The 17,186-nt window shown below is 42.5% G+C and overlaps 1 protein-coding gene across 1 annotated transcript; it reads right to left on the bottom strand.

Moving 5' to 3' along the window:
- Nucleotides 1-1,873: 1,873 nt before the first annotated feature.
- LOC311105376 (delta-like protein C) lies at nt 1,874-7,990 on the bottom strand. Its single transcript, XM_084147514.1, has 9 exons — nt 7,692-7,990; nt 7,355-7,594; nt 6,707-6,767; nt 6,244-6,501; nt 5,401-5,762; nt 5,065-5,281; nt 3,786-4,488; nt 3,361-3,478; nt 1,874-3,240 (listed from the first exon to the last, which is right to left on the bottom strand). Exons 1-9 carry the CDS (start codon nt 7,740-7,742, stop codon nt 3,235-3,237), a joined length of 2,016 nt encoding a protein of 671 aa, XP_084003640.1. The 5' UTR covers nt 7,743-7,990; the 3' UTR covers nt 1,874-3,234.
- Between the last annotated feature and the right edge of the window lie 9,196 nt (nt 7,991-17,186).

Here is a 17,186-nt window from a genome sequence, read left to right as displayed (position 1 = left end):
ATCTCCCTCGGCTCCATGCAAGATCTCACCTCGTGGAGTTGCAATGATCATGAGAACGGTGAGGAATCAGCCCAGAACTACACAGCAGGATCTTGTCAATGATCTCAAGGCAGCTGGGACCATAGTCACCAAGAAAACAATTGGAAACACACTACGCCGTGAAGGACTGAAATCCTGCAGCGCCCGCAAGGTCCCCCTGCTCAAGAAAGCACATATACAGGACCATCTGAAGTTTGCCAATTAACATCTGAATGATTCAGAGGAGAACTGGGTGAAAGTGTTGTGGTCAGATGAGACCAAAATCGAGCTCTTTGGCATCAACTCAACTCGCTGTGTTTGGAGGAGGAGGAATGCTGCCTATGACCCCAAGAATACCATCCCCACCGTCAAACATGGAGGTGGAAACATTATGCTTTGGGGGTGTTTTTCGGCTAAGGGGACAGGACAACTTCACCGCATCAAAGGGACGATGGACGGGGCCAAATCTTGGGTGAGAACCTCCTTCCCTCAGCCAGGGCATTGAAAATGGGTATTCCAGCATGACAATGACCCAAAACACACGGCCAAGGCAACAAAGTTTTTAAAATTTAAAAAAAAAAAAAAAAAAAGGAGTGGCTCAAGAAGAAGCACATTAAGGTCCTGGAGTGGCCTAGCCAGTCTCCAGACATTAATCCCATAGAAAATCTGTGGAGGGAGCTGAAGGTTCGAGTTGCCAAACGTCAGCCTCGAAACTGTAGTGTATTAGGATTATGCCTTTGTTAAATGGTTTTCATGAAGAAATGGAATGTTGTTTATGTTAGTTCAAAAGTAGTCAGTTGTAGGGTGACGCCCCAGGGGAGACGGGTCATTGGACCGCAGGGGGAGCAACCCATATTTTCACATTGTTTATAAGTATGGGCTAGACGAAGAAGAAAGCAGAGCAGCCATTAGAATTCGAGGACACTGCTCTCCAGACCCTGCAAGTCTGTAACTCATGCTGAAAGCTTGTGATATGAATAAAACTTATGATCCAGGTTCAGTATGAGCGGACTCCTTTGTTTATCAGCAATAATTGCCAGCATTTACTCGATACGACAAAACCTTAATGACTTGGAGAAGATCTGCAAAGAGGATTGGGACAAAATCCCTCCTGAGATGTGTGAGAACCTGGTGGCCAACTACAAGAAACGTCTGACCTCTGTGATTGCCAACAAGGGTTTTGCCACCAAGTACTAAGTCATGTTTGCAGAGGGGTCAAATACTTATTTCCCTCATTAAAATGCAAATCAATTTATAACATTTTTGACATGCGTTTTTCTGGATTTTTTTGTTGTTATTCTGTCTCTCACTGTTCAAATAAATCTACCATTAAAATGATAGACTGATCATGTCTTTGTCAGTGGGCAAACGTACAAAATCAGCAGGGGATCAAATACTTTTTTTACTCACTAATATATATATATATATATATATATATATATATATATACACACACATACACATACACATACATACACACATACATACAGGCATCAGGGAGATGGATTATAGCTGGTCTTTAGAGCCAGATAATGTATGCTGTGGGAACTATGCCCCAGGCTTTAGAGAAAACGCCCTGTAGGATCTCTCCCTCTCCCTTTTCTAGTCTGGCACATTAATCCCTGGATGATGCATCTCCAAACAGCACCGCAGCCGCCTCCTAGGCAACAATCTGCGAGCTAGTGCCATCCATGTGATTCCCTTTCTGTGATAGGCCAACATCCTTGCTATCTAGGAGGCCCAGCAACAAAAGTAATGGGCCCCATCGACTTGAGCCCCACGTCCCATCTACTTACCATAAACATCAAGCAAGCAGCCCAAAGTTCCCAACCCCCAGTGGAAGACAACACATTAATTACTGTTCTCTGATTTATTATGAAAAAATATATATTTTGTGACAATAGACACATAACATAGACATATATACAATTCTCTTCATAAATACAAATCATTAAATAAAGAATATCTCATGGTTATGTACACATTGCATTGTTAAATTAAAGAGGAAAATACAAATATGTAAAAAAAATATATCTATTTGGTTTCAAATTAAAAAGAACAAAAAGGACACCCTCTCTTTGGAGTCTTTCACTCTGTAAAAAATTCATATGTTTTTAAAGATCCAGCACTGTCGGTTTAAAAAAAACTTGGATATTTTGTCATCGGGGAAGCCGTCTTTATGCACAATACACTTCATTAAAGTCAAGGGAATGTCGTAGAAAGCACTGGGTGTTTGACAAGATGGAAGCTGTACATTGAAAGGCATTGAGAAAGTCAAACTGTACAAATTACATATACTACGACTTTCAACTGGTTCAAGACTTTCTGGTGTGTTTGTAAAAAAAAAGATATACTCCGAAAGAGACAGTGAAAAAACGTGTACAGTATCAAACAAACACATAAAAGAACACATAAAAAAGTCAGTGTGTAAGATCAGTACCATTTTTCCTTAAGTCATAGCATAATTTAAAGATCAGGCACTTGATAAGATTGAGTTTCCTAACTATACTGTACATGTAATGCTCCGAAAGATAGGGCACATTGGTGATTTATTTCCATAGGGAAAGGGAGTCCAGTTTAGGGACCAGAAGGCCTAGATATGACATCCGGCCACTCCAAACTCACAGATATTTATAGACAACTGTCCATCTAAGCTTTCAGTAAACCTTCATTTTCAGTTCCTTGATAGCATCAACATTGTTTCCCGCTTTGACACCAAAAAAAAAAACAAATAGGCCACGGATGTGTCCTTGCTGTTACTTTTGATTCTCAAGTGGATTGTAGTGACATCTTATTCGTCGATTGTAAAAAGGCCCCTCTAGATTATTTGAGATGTCCTTTTCTTTTTGATAAGGCATCAGGAGAGAAAAAAGTCCTGCTTCTCTGTGATTGGTGAATCCTTGGCCCTCTTCCGAATAAAGTTTTATTTTTGTTCATTTTTAACACAAAGCAAATTATATCCAATTTAAAAATGTAGTGCAAATGATGCTGGAACATTCTTTCTACTCTCCAGCCCCCACTTTTCACGTATTGTTTCCAAACATTGTCAATGTTGTGAACAAATTCATTTTTAATGAGCAGCATGAATAAATATTAAATAATACCTGTTGATTTAATATATCCTCTTCAATTCTTTGAATTGTCTTTGAAAGATTGTAAACATGATCAGGCAAAGCCTTTGTTGGTCACAGTACTCCTGGTGTCGGAATACTGTTGTTAAACCTAACGTGGGAAAATGATAGAGAGAGAAAGTTACCAAACAAATCTTGAAAAAGTGATTTAACAATAACTTCCTTTATAACCTCTTAATAATAACCCGTTTGAATGGGTGGAGCTGCTTACCTCAGTAGCAAAGACACACTGTTCCGTTTGCTGTTCGGTCTGGATGATGAAGACTGGGTGGTACAAGCCTTCTTTAGGGAAGCTCATTGGTGGAACCATTATGCTGCCTTCTTTTTTCCTGTAAAAGAGATCGAGGGAGGGTAAGGAGGTCAGGATTGGTTCCACAGGAGCAATGGAATCATACAACATCAACAAAAACAGTGGATCCCATGATCTCCAATACAAAGTTGAGGGTTTAAAAAATCTGATAAAGCCTGAGCATCACATAGTAAGAGATCAAGTTGTAACATTTCTGCTAGAAGAAAGCCCGGGTGCTAGGTTCCACTGGGAAATACAAGTACTCCATTCAACTCTAGGGCATTGGTGATCACACACTCTCTGCTTCATTGGCACAATACCGTTTGAGTTTGGCGAGGCATACTTACTGGTCAAATTTGTTCTTGGCATGACGGTCTTCCTCCTTGGCCAAGTTGTAGTCAACCATCTTCTGCTTGTAGGCCGCCTTGTCTCTAGGTTTGTCTGCGGGGGCCGAGATCAGCGCTGCGTCCTTATTGGACACCTTATAATGTCCGCCGGGGATGAGGAAGGCTTCCTTCTCTCGGAGGCTGGACGGGGGGTTGGAACCACCTATGGGCCGATTGTTGACCGTCTCCAGGTCGTTCCGAACAGAAGATGCCATGGCCTTCCGCCCGCGCCTCATCTGGCTTAGGACCACGATGGCAGCACAAACCACCAGGGTGAGGGTGACCAGGCCCAGGGCGAAGGCGACAACCAGGGCTGCGGGCAAGCCGTCTGCCTTGGGGTTGGCGGTGGGTTTGAGGCTGAACTCGCATCGGGAACCCATGAAGCTGGCCGGGCACTGGCACACGGGTCCGGTGAAGTGGGTGTAGCAGGTGCCTCCATTCTGGCAGGGGAAGATGGAGCAGGCATCGGCGCGGACGCTGCAGTCCTTGCTGGTGAAGCCCAGGGTGCAGGTGCAGGTAAAGTCGCTGATGCCATCCACGCAGGTACCGGCGTTGTGGCAGGGGTTGCGGGCGCAGTCATCGATGTTGATCTCGCAGCGCGGCCCAGTGAAGCCAGGGCGACAACGGCACATCAGGCTGTGGCCCAGATCCAGGCACTGGCCACCTATCAGAGAGATAGACAGACGAGGAGGGGTTCAAATCACTGCACACTCAACATGTTTATCAAAACTTGAAGTACAGGTATGAGTGTCAAAGCTTCTTATGGAAGGCAAATTTATATTTGCTTCCCACACCAACAGGAAATGTAGCCAATTACAGATAAGCTTGTGCTCATTCCCACATTAAGTACAGTTACAGTATAGCTAATGAGGACCCATGGGGGACAAAATAGCCAACAACATTCTAAGACTAGTTTTTTCCGCCTCATAATGACAGCTATATCTCACCCCTTATATCAGTCTGAGCCAAGAGTCTTTTGTACCGTGCCTGTGCTGCAATCTTTACATTTTAGGCGCAGACTGGATGCATGTCAAAACAAAACTGAGTTTACGGACAAAGAATAACAATTTACAAAAACCCACGATGGTAACTGCCAAAGAATGTGTCTGCAGCACAGTCGGTTGAGTTTTGTTGTCAGACAGACAGATAAGAGTTTGTGAGCGGCTCCATCTTAACAATCCGAAGTCCTGGTAGGTTTCCCTCACACAGACAGTGGTTGTGCTGTTGGGGGGATGCATACCATTAGCACAGGGGTCGTTGCTGCAGCGGTCAAGCTTCTTCTCGCAGTTGGAGCCCATGTAGCCGGCAGGACAGCGGCAGGAGTAACCACCGGTCACCTGCTCCATACAGGTTCCACCGTTGAAGCAGGGCCCGTCGGCACAGGTCATTGCACTGATCTCACAGTTCTTCCCGTAGAAGCCTTGGGGGCAGGTGCAGGTGTAGTCATTCTCCAGATCCTGGAAATATGAAATAGATAGGTTAGCGTTTCATAGTGAACAATTAAAGACTTGGATTGTGAGCAATAGCTTTTAATCCTGAGAGATAATTACAACACAGCAGTTATGGCAGAACTTACATTGCAGCTGCCTCCGTTCTTGCAGGGGTTGCTGTCACACTCGTTGGTTTCGATTTCACAATTGTTGCCACTGAAGCCCGGCCTGCAGGTACAGGTGTAGCTGCCCTGGCCTGTGTTGGTGCAGGGCGCATTGTTCATGCAGGGCTTGTGGTTGGTGCAGTAGTTGAGGTCCTGGTTGCAGAACAGTCCTCCCCAGCCCTCTTTACAGTTGCACTGCCACGGCTGGCCGCAGGTGCCATGCAAGCAGCCAGGGTAGCGGACGCACTCGTCACAGAGGGGCCCCTGCCACCCGAGGCGGCACTTGCACTCGCCAGGGGCCTCACAATAACCGTGCTTCGCACTACAGCCAGACCAGCATATGGCTTTAGAGATAGGGGGAAATTAGAATGAGTGTGCCCCTTTCGCATCACAAAACAACCCCCCCTCACTGAGCTCAGACACATCAAGTATTTGTTAAGTACTAAACTAAGCAGCTGGTACGCACACAAAAGGAACACATGCCATATTCTTTCACGCAAGGGAGCGCACATTAAGTTCCAACGCGTGTCCCTGTTAAACCATACACTCAGCTCCCATTGTTGGCCCGAACAAAAGATGCAAACTCTATATTTGAATAGACAGAAGCAACATGTTTTAACCAGAAGATGTAGTTGAAATGTCTGAATTAACTATTTCAATAATTGAAATTACAAGCGCTGTGCACATCCATCACAAATCAGTGTCGCAAAACAGTCATTTTGTGGCTATATATATATATTTTACTCTGAATAACAGCCTTTAAAAATAGAAAAAAAGAATTGGCCTCATCATTAAAAAAAAGTTGTAGTCCTTCTCTACACTTACGTTCTGAGCAGTATTCTCCTTTCCAACCCGACAGGCACATTTTGGTGGCCGCGGCATCACAAGTAAAGTGTCCGAATTGATCATCACGGGGACGGCAGTAGTCTGAGCAGCTGTCGCCGTGGTAGTTTTCATCGCAGACAACGTGGTAAGAATAACGAAGTTCACTTTGCTCTTCAAAATGCACATCCTGTGACCAATCCTCGTCAATGTCTAGTCTTCTACGGGTGGCCAAGCGGCTGATCAAGTTATTCTGGTTTTCTATTAAAGAGAGAGACATTAAGCAGATGAAAAATAAAATATATTCCTAAAATTCAATCTTGTGAGGTAATAGCTTTAAAAAATATATTTTTGCAAATAGGTAAAACGTGTTTTATACTCAAACGCTTGTGCTGGGATGACTGTTAGAGGAATATCAAAGCCACTTTACGCCCCCTAGAGGGAGTGTGCACTGAAGGCTACCTACCTGTGGACTGGCCGTCGGAGGACTCTGCGTTCCAGGCTTCAACAATGAGCGAGAATGTACCCTACAATCCACACAGGAAAATTATATACTTTGTCAAAAAGCTGTAAGAGGCGGGATTATTTCAAGTGAAAACTCTTCATGAAAAGCTTAATGACATTACCCAACCTATGAAATGTAGCACCAGGCATTAACCATTAAAGGCCCAGTGCAGTAAAAAAAACGTGCTTTTCCTGTGTTTTAAATTTATTTCCATACCATGTTGGAATAATACAGTGAAATTGTGGAAATGATGATAACGCGCTTTTAGTATAAGAGGTGTTTTTAAAGACTGCCTGAAATTACAGCCTGTTTTGGTGGGATGGAGTTTTGGCCTGCCTGGTCACAACACCAGGTGGTAAATTAGTTAATAGACAAATAAGAGAGTTCCCCACTCCCAGTCAGTCTTAGCAAAATTCTCACTTGCGAAATTGCTCTTTACTAAGAAGCTATTTTTGTTTATTTTTGACCATTTATTTGAAAACAATCACAGTAAGGTACTTAATTGTTACCCAGAAAGGATTTGATATTGAGCTAAAAACGGCTGCATTGGACCTTTAATTTACCATCAGCTCTATAGTATATTGAATATGTGTACAGTAGGCTACTCACCGGCCACTTTAATTGGAAATGCACTCTGATGGGTGCACTACTGGAGATGGAGCTCTGGTCCGCACTGAAGATTTCGGTCAGTCCCATGCCATAGGTGCAGGGGGGCTCAGGTGAGATGACATCTTGGGAATGTTTAAGGCAGACTCGAAAGAATATCTGGCAGTCCCTAGACCGTTTGCAGACACTACGGGTACTACTGAAGGAGTGTACTTTCAACTCAAACACACCGGACGACTCGGCCTACAGGAAGAATAAGTACATATCAGTGTGTAAAAGGCGCAATTGCACAGGTTACCAACACGTAGCATAACTCTATGAATATAGTATGTGTACTCACCAGCTGCATTGATATCAACGCCAAAAAACACGTTAATAACAAATGAGACATTCTGGGAAGTGTTTATTCGTCTGCTATGAAAGTATAGCAGACAGCGCTAGATATCCAATATAGAGGAAAAATGTATTGAATCCAAAAAAAGAAGAAAAAGATCACGTGCGAAATGTAAAAATAGAGCGCACTTCTTGTCAGATTTGTTTTGTCTTCAGACAATACTTAATAGAAATGGAGCTCACAACGAAAATAAAATCCTTTCGCTCCGCGGAACAGTTGCAATCTGGACTTCTACCTTTAGTTACATGTAATGAAGAGTGCACCAGGGATTTTATACCGCCTTCCAGCATCAGAGGGGGAGGAAGCGGGCGCGAATTAGGGGGTGTGTCAAAGGCTGTGCAGACTTGGCTGCAATTTGGGGACTGTTTACGATGTGCTTTGATTCGATGTCACCAAATTGGATAGTGTAATATAACGAAATGCATACCCATTTAAGTTTAAGGCTCTATGGATGCTTCAGCCACATAGCTAAACGAAAATGTGAAGAAATAGGCTATAGGCCTATACACGTTGAAAGAACTGGCACCTTGATTGCGAAGAGACCTAACCTAAACTCGTGTGATTGAAAAAACAAACATATTTTGATCTATTACTATCATAAGACATTAATTTAAATACGTAGTAAATTAAAGGACTGGATATATGCAATGGTGAATACACTTTATCGATGGGGAAATGTAGGTTTCCTGTGTAAGCATGAGAGTCATAACTTGATTGGCGATGAAAAATCCCCAGTCACTTTACTTCTATTAAGCAGTGGTTAGTTTTCTCCTCTTTTAGTTTTCTTCGGCGTGTCGCGTGCCAGCCTATTCTTCAGGGATGTTTTCATCCTTTTCTCCTGAGAGGGAGGACAATGGCCGTGTATGGTGGAGGGGGCTTCGCGCACACCCCTTTAATTCAGCCCCAGAATTGTAATTGTTCTGACGCGTGTGAGGCCTCAAACCGGCAGACTTCGGAGGGAGATATTTTATTATTCCATCGAAAGATTCGGGGGGAGGGGTCATGACTACAGCTGTATGATAATCAACGGCAACTGGCTATGCAACCCACCTTCTCCTTCCATAGGCTGGGCAACACAACCTCTTTGCTGCGTAATAAGCAAGCAAAAGCACTCAATGTCAGAGAAGGACAAAGTGAATCATTTCCATATATAGGTAGGCACCTTAACTGTCTACATTTTTGACTGGACAGATTAGGGAGTAGCCTATCCTACACCACAGCACAGCTAATGGAAGGACCCATGCAATTCAGCCATATTTCATTCTGCTCGGGTCCAGGCAGAGTAAGTAGCCTACAATCATGTATAGTGGACCAATCCATTCCACTTTTGTATAATTAAAATGTAGGCCGATAAAGGCCGCTACAATTAGGCCTACGCACATGCGTGCAGGCAGGAGATGAGCATGATATCAGCCAATATGAATTAACCCTGTCCCTCATTAGGTCAGTACAGGTGGATCAAAGCTGGGACAGAGAGACTGAAAAACAGCTTCTATCTCAAGGCCATCAGACGGTTAATTAGTCAACAATTCAACAATTAGCCGGCCCCTGCACAGTACCCTGTCCTGAATTTTTGTCACTGTCATTAGACGGCTACCACCTACGGACAACGAACACAATTGTATTTTATCTATGGCAATTTGAATGCACAGAGATGCCGTGATGAGATCCTGAGGCCTATTTTTTAAGGTATCTGTGACCAACAGACCCATATCTGTATTCCCAGTCATGTGAAATCCATAGATTAGGGCCTAAGGATTTTTTTATATGAACTGTAACTCAGTCAAATCTAAATAATGGTTACATGTTGCGTTTATATTTTTGTTCAGTGTAAATACAGTATATGGGTATATATATATATATATATATATATATATATATACACTGAACAAAAATATCAATGCAACATGTAAAGTGTTGGTCCCATGTTTCATGAGCTGAGATATTTATACATACAGTACCAGTCAAAAGTTTGGACACACCTACTCATTCAAGGGTTTTTCTTTATTTTTACTATTTTCTACATTGTACAACAATGGTGAAGACATCAGAACTATTAAATAACACAAATGGAATCATGTAGTAACCAAAAAAGTGTCAAACAAATCAAAATATATTTTATATGTGAGATTCTTCAAAGTAGCCACCCTTTGTCTTGATGACAGCTTTGCACACTCTTAGCCTTCTCTCAACCAGCTTCATGAGGTAGTCACCTGGAATGCATTTCAATAAACAGGTGTGCCTTGTTAAAAGTTAATTTGTGGAATTTATTTCCTTCTTAATGCGTTTGAGCCAATCAGTTGTGTTGTGACAAGGAAGGGGTGGGATACAGAAGATAGCCCTATTTGGTAAAAGACCATGTCCATATTATGGTAAGAACAGCTCAAATAAGCAAAGAGAAACGACAGTCCATCATTACTTTAAGACATGAAGGTCAGTCAATACGGAATATTTCAAGAACTTTCAACGTTTCTTCAAGTGCAGTTGCAAAAAACATCAAGTGCTATGATAAAACTGGCTCTCATGAGGACCGCCACAGGAAAGGAAGACCCAGAGTTACCTCTGCTGCAGAGGATGAGTTCATTAGAGTTACCAGCTTCAGATTGCAGGCCAAATAAATTCTTCACAGAGTTCAAGTAACAGACATATTTCAGCATCAACTATTCAGAGGAGACTGCGTGAATCTGGCCTTTATGGTCGAATTGCTGCAAAGAACACCACTAAAGGACACCAATAAGAAGAAGAGACTGCTTGGGCCAAGAAACACGAGCAATGGACATTAGACCGGTGGAAATCTGTCCTTTGGTCTGATGAGTCCAAATTTGAGATTTTTGGTCCCAACCACCGTGTCTTTGTGAGATGCAGAGTAGGTGAACGGATGATCGGCCAAGAAACACGAGCAATGGACAATAGACCGGTGGAAATCTGTCCAAATTTGAGATTTTTGGATCTTTGTGAGATGTGGTGTGGGTGAACAGATGATCTCTGCATGTGTATTTCCCACCGTAAAGCATGGAGGAGGAGGTGTTATGGTGTGGAGGTGCTTTGCTGGTGACACTGTCAGTGATTTATTTAGAATTCAAGGCACACTTAACCAGCATGGCTACCACAGCATTCTGCAGTGATACGCCATCCCATCTGGTTTGGGCTTAGTGGGACTATCATTTGTTTTTCAACAGGACAATGACCTAACACACCTCCAGGCTGTGTAAGGGCTATTTGATCAAGAAGGAGAGTGATGGAGTGCTGCATCAGATGACCTGGCCTCCACAATCCCCCAACCTAAATCCAATTGAGATGGTTTGGGATGAGTCGGACCGCAGAGTGAAGGAAAAGCAGCCAACAAGTGCTCAGCATATGTGGGAACTCCTTCAAGACTGTTGGAAAAACATTCCAGGTGAAGCTGGTTGAGAGAATGCCAAGAGTGTGCAAAGCTGTCATCAAGGCAAAGGGTGGCTACTTTGAAGAATCTCAAATCTCAAATATATGTTGATTTGTTTGACACTTTTTTGGTTACTACATGATTCCATATGTGTTATTTCATAGTTTTGATGTTTTCACTATTATTCTGCAATGTAGAAAATAGTAAAAATAAAGAAAAACCCTTAAATGAGTAGGTGGGTCCAAACGTTTGACTGGTGCTGTATACACACACACACACACATATATATTCACACATACACACAGTGCATTCAGAAAGTATTCAGATCCCTTGACTTTTTCCACATTGCTAGGTTACAGCCTTATTTAAAATTGATTAAATTGTTTTTTTCCCCCTCATCAATCTACACACAATACCCCATAATGACAAAGCAAAAACAGGTTTTTAGACATTTTGCTAATTTATAAAACATTTAAAATGGAAATATTACATTTACATAAGTGTAACCGGTGTGAAATGGCTAGCTAGGTAGCGGTGCACACTAGTAGCATTTCAATCGGTGACGTCACTCGCTCTGAGACCTTGAAGTAGTTGTTTCCCTTGCTCTGCAAGGGCCGTGGCTTTTGTGGAGCGACGGGTAACGGCGATGTGTGCAGAGGGTCCCTGGTTCAAGCCCAGGTAGGGGCGAGGAGAGGGACGGAAGCAACACTGTTACATAAGTATTCAGACCCTTTACTCAGTACTTTGTTGAAGCACCTTTGGCAGCGATTACAGCCTTGAGTCTTCTTGAGTATAGCGCTACAAGCTTGGCACACCTGTATTTGGGGAGTTTGGCAAGCTCTGTCAGGTTGGATGTGGAGCGTCGCTGCACAGCTATTTTCAGGTCTCTCCAGAGATGTTCGTTCAGGTTGAAGTCCGGGCTCTGGCTGGGACACTCAAGGACATTCAGAGACTTGTCTTGGCTGTGTGCTTAGGGTCGTTGCCCGGTTGGAAGGTGAACTTTCGCCCCAGTCTTTCATCAAGGGTCTCTCTGGACTTGCTCTGTTCATCTTTCCCTCAATCCTGACTAGTCTCCCAGTCCCTGCCACTGAATAACATTCCCACAGCATGATGCTGCCACCACCATGCTTCACCGTAGGGATTGTGCCAGGTTTCCTCCAGATGTGACGCTTGGCATTCAGTCCAAAGGGTTCAGTCTTGGTTTCATCAAATCAGAGAATCTTGTTTCTCATGGTCTGAGAGTCCGTTAAGTGCCTTTTGGCAAACTCCAAGCGGGCTGCCATGTACGTTTTACTGAGGAGTGTCTTCCCTCTGGCCACTCTACCATCAAAGCCTGATCAAAGCCTGATTGGTGGAGTGTTGCATAGATGGTTGTCCTTCTGGAAGGTTCTCCCATTTTCACAGAGGAACTCTGGAGCTCTGTCATTGACCATTGGGTTCTTGGTCACCTCCCTGACCAAGGCCCTTCTCCCCCTGATTGCTCTGTTTGGCCGGATGGCCAGCTCTAGGAAGAGTCTTGGTGGTTCCAAACTTCTTCCATTTAAGAATGATGGAGGCCACTGCTGCCGAATTATTTTGGTACCCTTCCCCAGATCTGTGCCTCGACACAATTATTTTCTCTCGGAGCTCTATGGACAATTCCTTCAACCTCATGGCTTGGTTTTTTCTCTGACACTGTCAACTGTGGGAGCTTATATAGACAGGTGTGTGCCTTCCATTTAATTTACCACAGGTGGACTCCAATCAAGTTGTAGAAATATTTCAAGGATGATGAATGTAAACAGAATGCACCTGAGCTCAAATTCGAGTCTCATAGCAAAGGATCAGAATATTTATGTAAATAAGGTATTTCTGCTTTTTATTTTTAATACATTTGCAAACATTTCTAAAAACCTGTTTCGCTTTGTCATTATGGTGTATTGTGTGTTGATTGATGAGGAAAACAATTAATTTAATCAATTTTAGAATAAGGCTGTAACGTAACAAAATGTGGAAAAAGGGAATACTTTTCGAATGCACTATATATATATATTGTACGCAACCAAAATGTGATTTGATTTGATTACAACTGTTCGCGCATCCATTTGAACTCCACATAGCAGGTAAGGCATATAGAATCTGTGTTAAACCGTTTTTGGTACGCCTATCTGTTTATGTATCTCTGTAATGGTGCCGATTGCCATCGAGTGGCTTTCAGTCAAGTGGAGGGTGTCCGCCATATGCTCTCTATGATAACATGAACAGTTGCCCAGTCGTTCGTTCTATCCAAACCTCTGAAGGAAGGCTATTGCAATGGAATAACTAAATAATCAGATGAAGGGAGTGTAGTCTAATAGTATTAGCCTAGAACATTTCCTTATTAATGCAGTATTACAATGATCATTTAAGTGCGTAATTAAAAACGTAAAGGAATAACAAAATAACCATGAATCTAAATTCCATATGACAGCGACATTATCTGTAGCCAACTTCTAATGTTTTAATGGGGCGCGTGTGTCAGTAGACTGCGTGTGCTTGCTGTTGTGGGGGTCTACATGGACAATGGGCAGCTTTGCAAACTGTTGCTCATCTTTGGCGCTCGTCTATTGTAATTCTAATGAGGGCAGCGCGTGCCTCCGCTGACCCTGACTACCCCATGCACGCTTCGGCTGAAGCGCGTCACAAAAAAAAAGGGTACAGATAAACCTCTATTGTCATTATTTTGTTGGATAATTATCCAGACTGGGTGTTTTCGCGGCTTGAGTTCCAACTCGGGACAAAAGACTGGATAAATAAATATGAACTGTTCTCTGTAAACAATAAAAGTTTCCATCATGCGTATCCACATCCGGACGGATCACATCATTTGTATGAGCTTGCTTTAACCAAAACAACAATGCAAGTTGTGTGGTTTTAATACGACAGCATGTTGTGTTATGACACTTTGATAGGATATGAATGGCAACAATTACCTTTTTATTAGGTCCATGGCACTAAGCCTTCTATCCAATACCACATTTAAGTCAAAAAGAAAGGAGGACCAAGGCACTCTTCATATAATTAATTAAAATGCCTTTATTAGTATGGCATGTTCAATAGAAACAAGATTTTTTTTTAAATCCGACGCGTTTCGGCTGCATGGCCTTCGTCAGGGAGTGACGTCAGTGAAAGCAGATAATTGCCTGAAACGAGGACAAAATATGTAACATCCAATGCACATTTTGTTTTACAGATTTACGCTCTCATGGGACCTATAGCCAAATGCGTTTTGTTGCAGAGAAGGCCGTGTGCGTGCGTGGAAGCTTGGTATTATGCAGTGCTTGACATGGGCGGGAGCTGTCCGGAACCCACGTACCCGCACTTCACATTTTATGGGAATTGCGTACTGGCTCTTCTATAAAAACAAAGTAGCCTATTGAGGTCCCAGATTCACACACCGAGGCAAACAAGTTTGATCAAAGCGGAATGAAGGCAGGATCTTCATTGAATAGCAATGGAGGGTGGACATTAATTTCCTGGTTACGCTTTGTTCAAGTTTATTTGGCGCTAGTCTGTGAATCTGTGAGTGACTGACTTTAGGCTGTTCGAGATTGCGCAAATTGAAAACGTGCCAGCCTGAATGGCATGATGCGCTGTTCCAAGTTGTCAAATGAGGGTTTGTAAGGTCATGAAAAGTCATGGAAATTAGTTTAATAATTGTTGTTTATGTAATTCATGAAAGCACACTTTTAAATATGATCAATCAAATAAAATAAAAACTACATATCAGCCATTATCGGAATGACCCTTTAGTGCATGTCTGTGGTGCTGCGTGTGTGCCAGTGCGAGTGGGCCTTTACCCGAGGAGAGAGAGCGCAACATTTCAGCAGCAGGTATAAAATAATGACAGCCAGACTAACTAGATCACCAATTCAAAACATAACTTGTAGCAGTTATCTCGCTAGTTAACTATAGCTTATTAAGCATTTCGTTGTTGCCTTTGCACCGGCACTGTAGAGCCTAAATACATCTGCACGGTTGGAAAACTGGGATTCCCCATATTAAACGGTAGCCATATAATTGCGGCAACGTAAACATATTCTAATAGCCTAATTGACAAATAACTTGCTGTCCAGAGATCTCCCCCGAAACATGAATATTTGAGCCTTAGACATAAACATGTCTAGTTAGATACCTTGCTTTGAAGTAGCCTACCTTATCCATTTGATCCCTGATTTATTGAATGAGTGAATCATTTTATAAAGACAAAATTATTTGGTTGTAATGTTGAAAAAGCCAAGCCTGCACACCCAGGAGTTCTCCAGATGGAGGGTTGACCACATGTTGACAACATGTGACTATAACAGTGCAGTTCTATGTGGGGGGCTAAGTGCCTTGATTAAGGGCACAACGGCAGGAGGTGGTAGGTCTACATGGGATCAGACACAGCAGCTTTCCAGTGTCAAAAATGCTTATTTTTTCATGTAGGCTATAATAATTGTAATTGGAATTTGGTTAAAAGCCATGGAGAAGTCATGGAAAACGTGTATAAACCGTTAACAGTGAATAATCAGAGGTTTCTATAGCCTACCATAATGTCATTTGTGAATTTCGGTGAACAAATGGACCGACTTGGCAAAAGTTAACTCCTGCGCTTCTTCCATCCCAAGTCAAGCACTAGTATTATGCAAATGCATATCAGATTTGTTAGGGATAGGCCTACACAGGTGTCGCGTGCGTGGCTTGTCATGAGGAATTCGACGAAGGGGAAAGAATGATAAAACAAGTCGATGACCAGATGGCACGATCGAATATGTGCATAATTGTAATATGCCTGTGTTTGCAGAGGCAGATATTCGACAGGACATGACACAGCATGCGTTTAACAAGTATTTAACATGCGTAATGTCCATGGAAATAGCTTGTCAGAAATGTTAATCTTTTTAAATGAAAAATATTTGGTCGATTTGCATCTAAAGGTTGTGCTATTTCTTCAACCATATTGGAACAGCTTTGGGCAAATGTTCTAGCACTTGCCACTCAACTCTCCACACGTGCCCAATGTCCAAATGGTGTAGGACTCGTCGCTTTTGCCATGGTGTGGCGTGTGTCTGACCAGTGGTGCTAAAACTGGGAGGAGAAATAGAGGGAACAACCTGGAGGAGCGGAAAGACGCACTGCGAGAACATTTGGAGAGGTGTTACTCGGTGGCAGAAGGCATAGGGCGCCTATAAATGTGAATTTGCGCCTTTTGTAGAGGTGTCATGTGCAACACCACGAGCCTGAGACAGGCCGATTCCCAGGCTTTCTGTCGCGTGCATGTTCCTTTATAGCAGTTTAAGGTGACACTTTATGTCGGTCGAGTTTGGTCGCACCTTTCCACGAGCAGATTTAGCTTGGTCCAAATGAAATGGCACATTCGCTTTGCTGGCCACATGGGTAGGCCTACTCATTTCTGACCCCAACTTGTCCTAGCCTACTTAAATAAGGTCAAACTATGCTGGTAATGAAAATTAACTCACCAAAGCAGACAGAAAAAAGACTCACTTTTGCCATATCTCTGTAAATGATCAAGACCAGTGCATTACGGAATTGTCACTTCAAATCAAATTGTATTTGTCACATGCTTCGTAAACAACAGAAGCTTATGTCACTATAGTCACTTTGAGTGGTAGTACTAGTTATTTATTACTTGAACTATAACGCATGGGAAAATGTAATTGAATTTAAAATATGACACATTCAGTCGAATTTCGTTTTCTTTCAACCCAGTAGTCCTACTGCTGATAATTGCACAAATTATTAAGATATTATGCTATTAAAATATGCAGATGAAATCAATCATTCGTTAAATATATAAGTAAATAACCATGGTATTAAAACAAAAAATTAACTCACACACTCATTTTCCCAAGAAAGCCTGTGGTGATTTGTATTTTGGCACGTGTGCGTCTGTCTATGGGGTTGTGGTGGTAAACCAAAAAGCCTCGACACCTCACAATTTGCAGCTATTTGTGAATTGAGCCATCACATGCTCCCTTCACAGCTTACTCTCAAATGGTTGCATTATCATCTAGTTGTATTCCAATTGGTGTTACAAA

Source organism: Coregonus lavaretus, assembly GCF_964263955.1.
Source record: "Coregonus lavaretus genome assembly, chromosome: 30".
Taxonomy (NCBI): Eukaryota; Metazoa; Chordata; class Actinopteri; order Salmoniformes; family Salmonidae; genus Coregonus; species Coregonus lavaretus.
The sequence above is the reverse complement of the archived record's forward strand: the minus strand, read 5'-3'. Positions and strand labels throughout refer to the sequence as shown.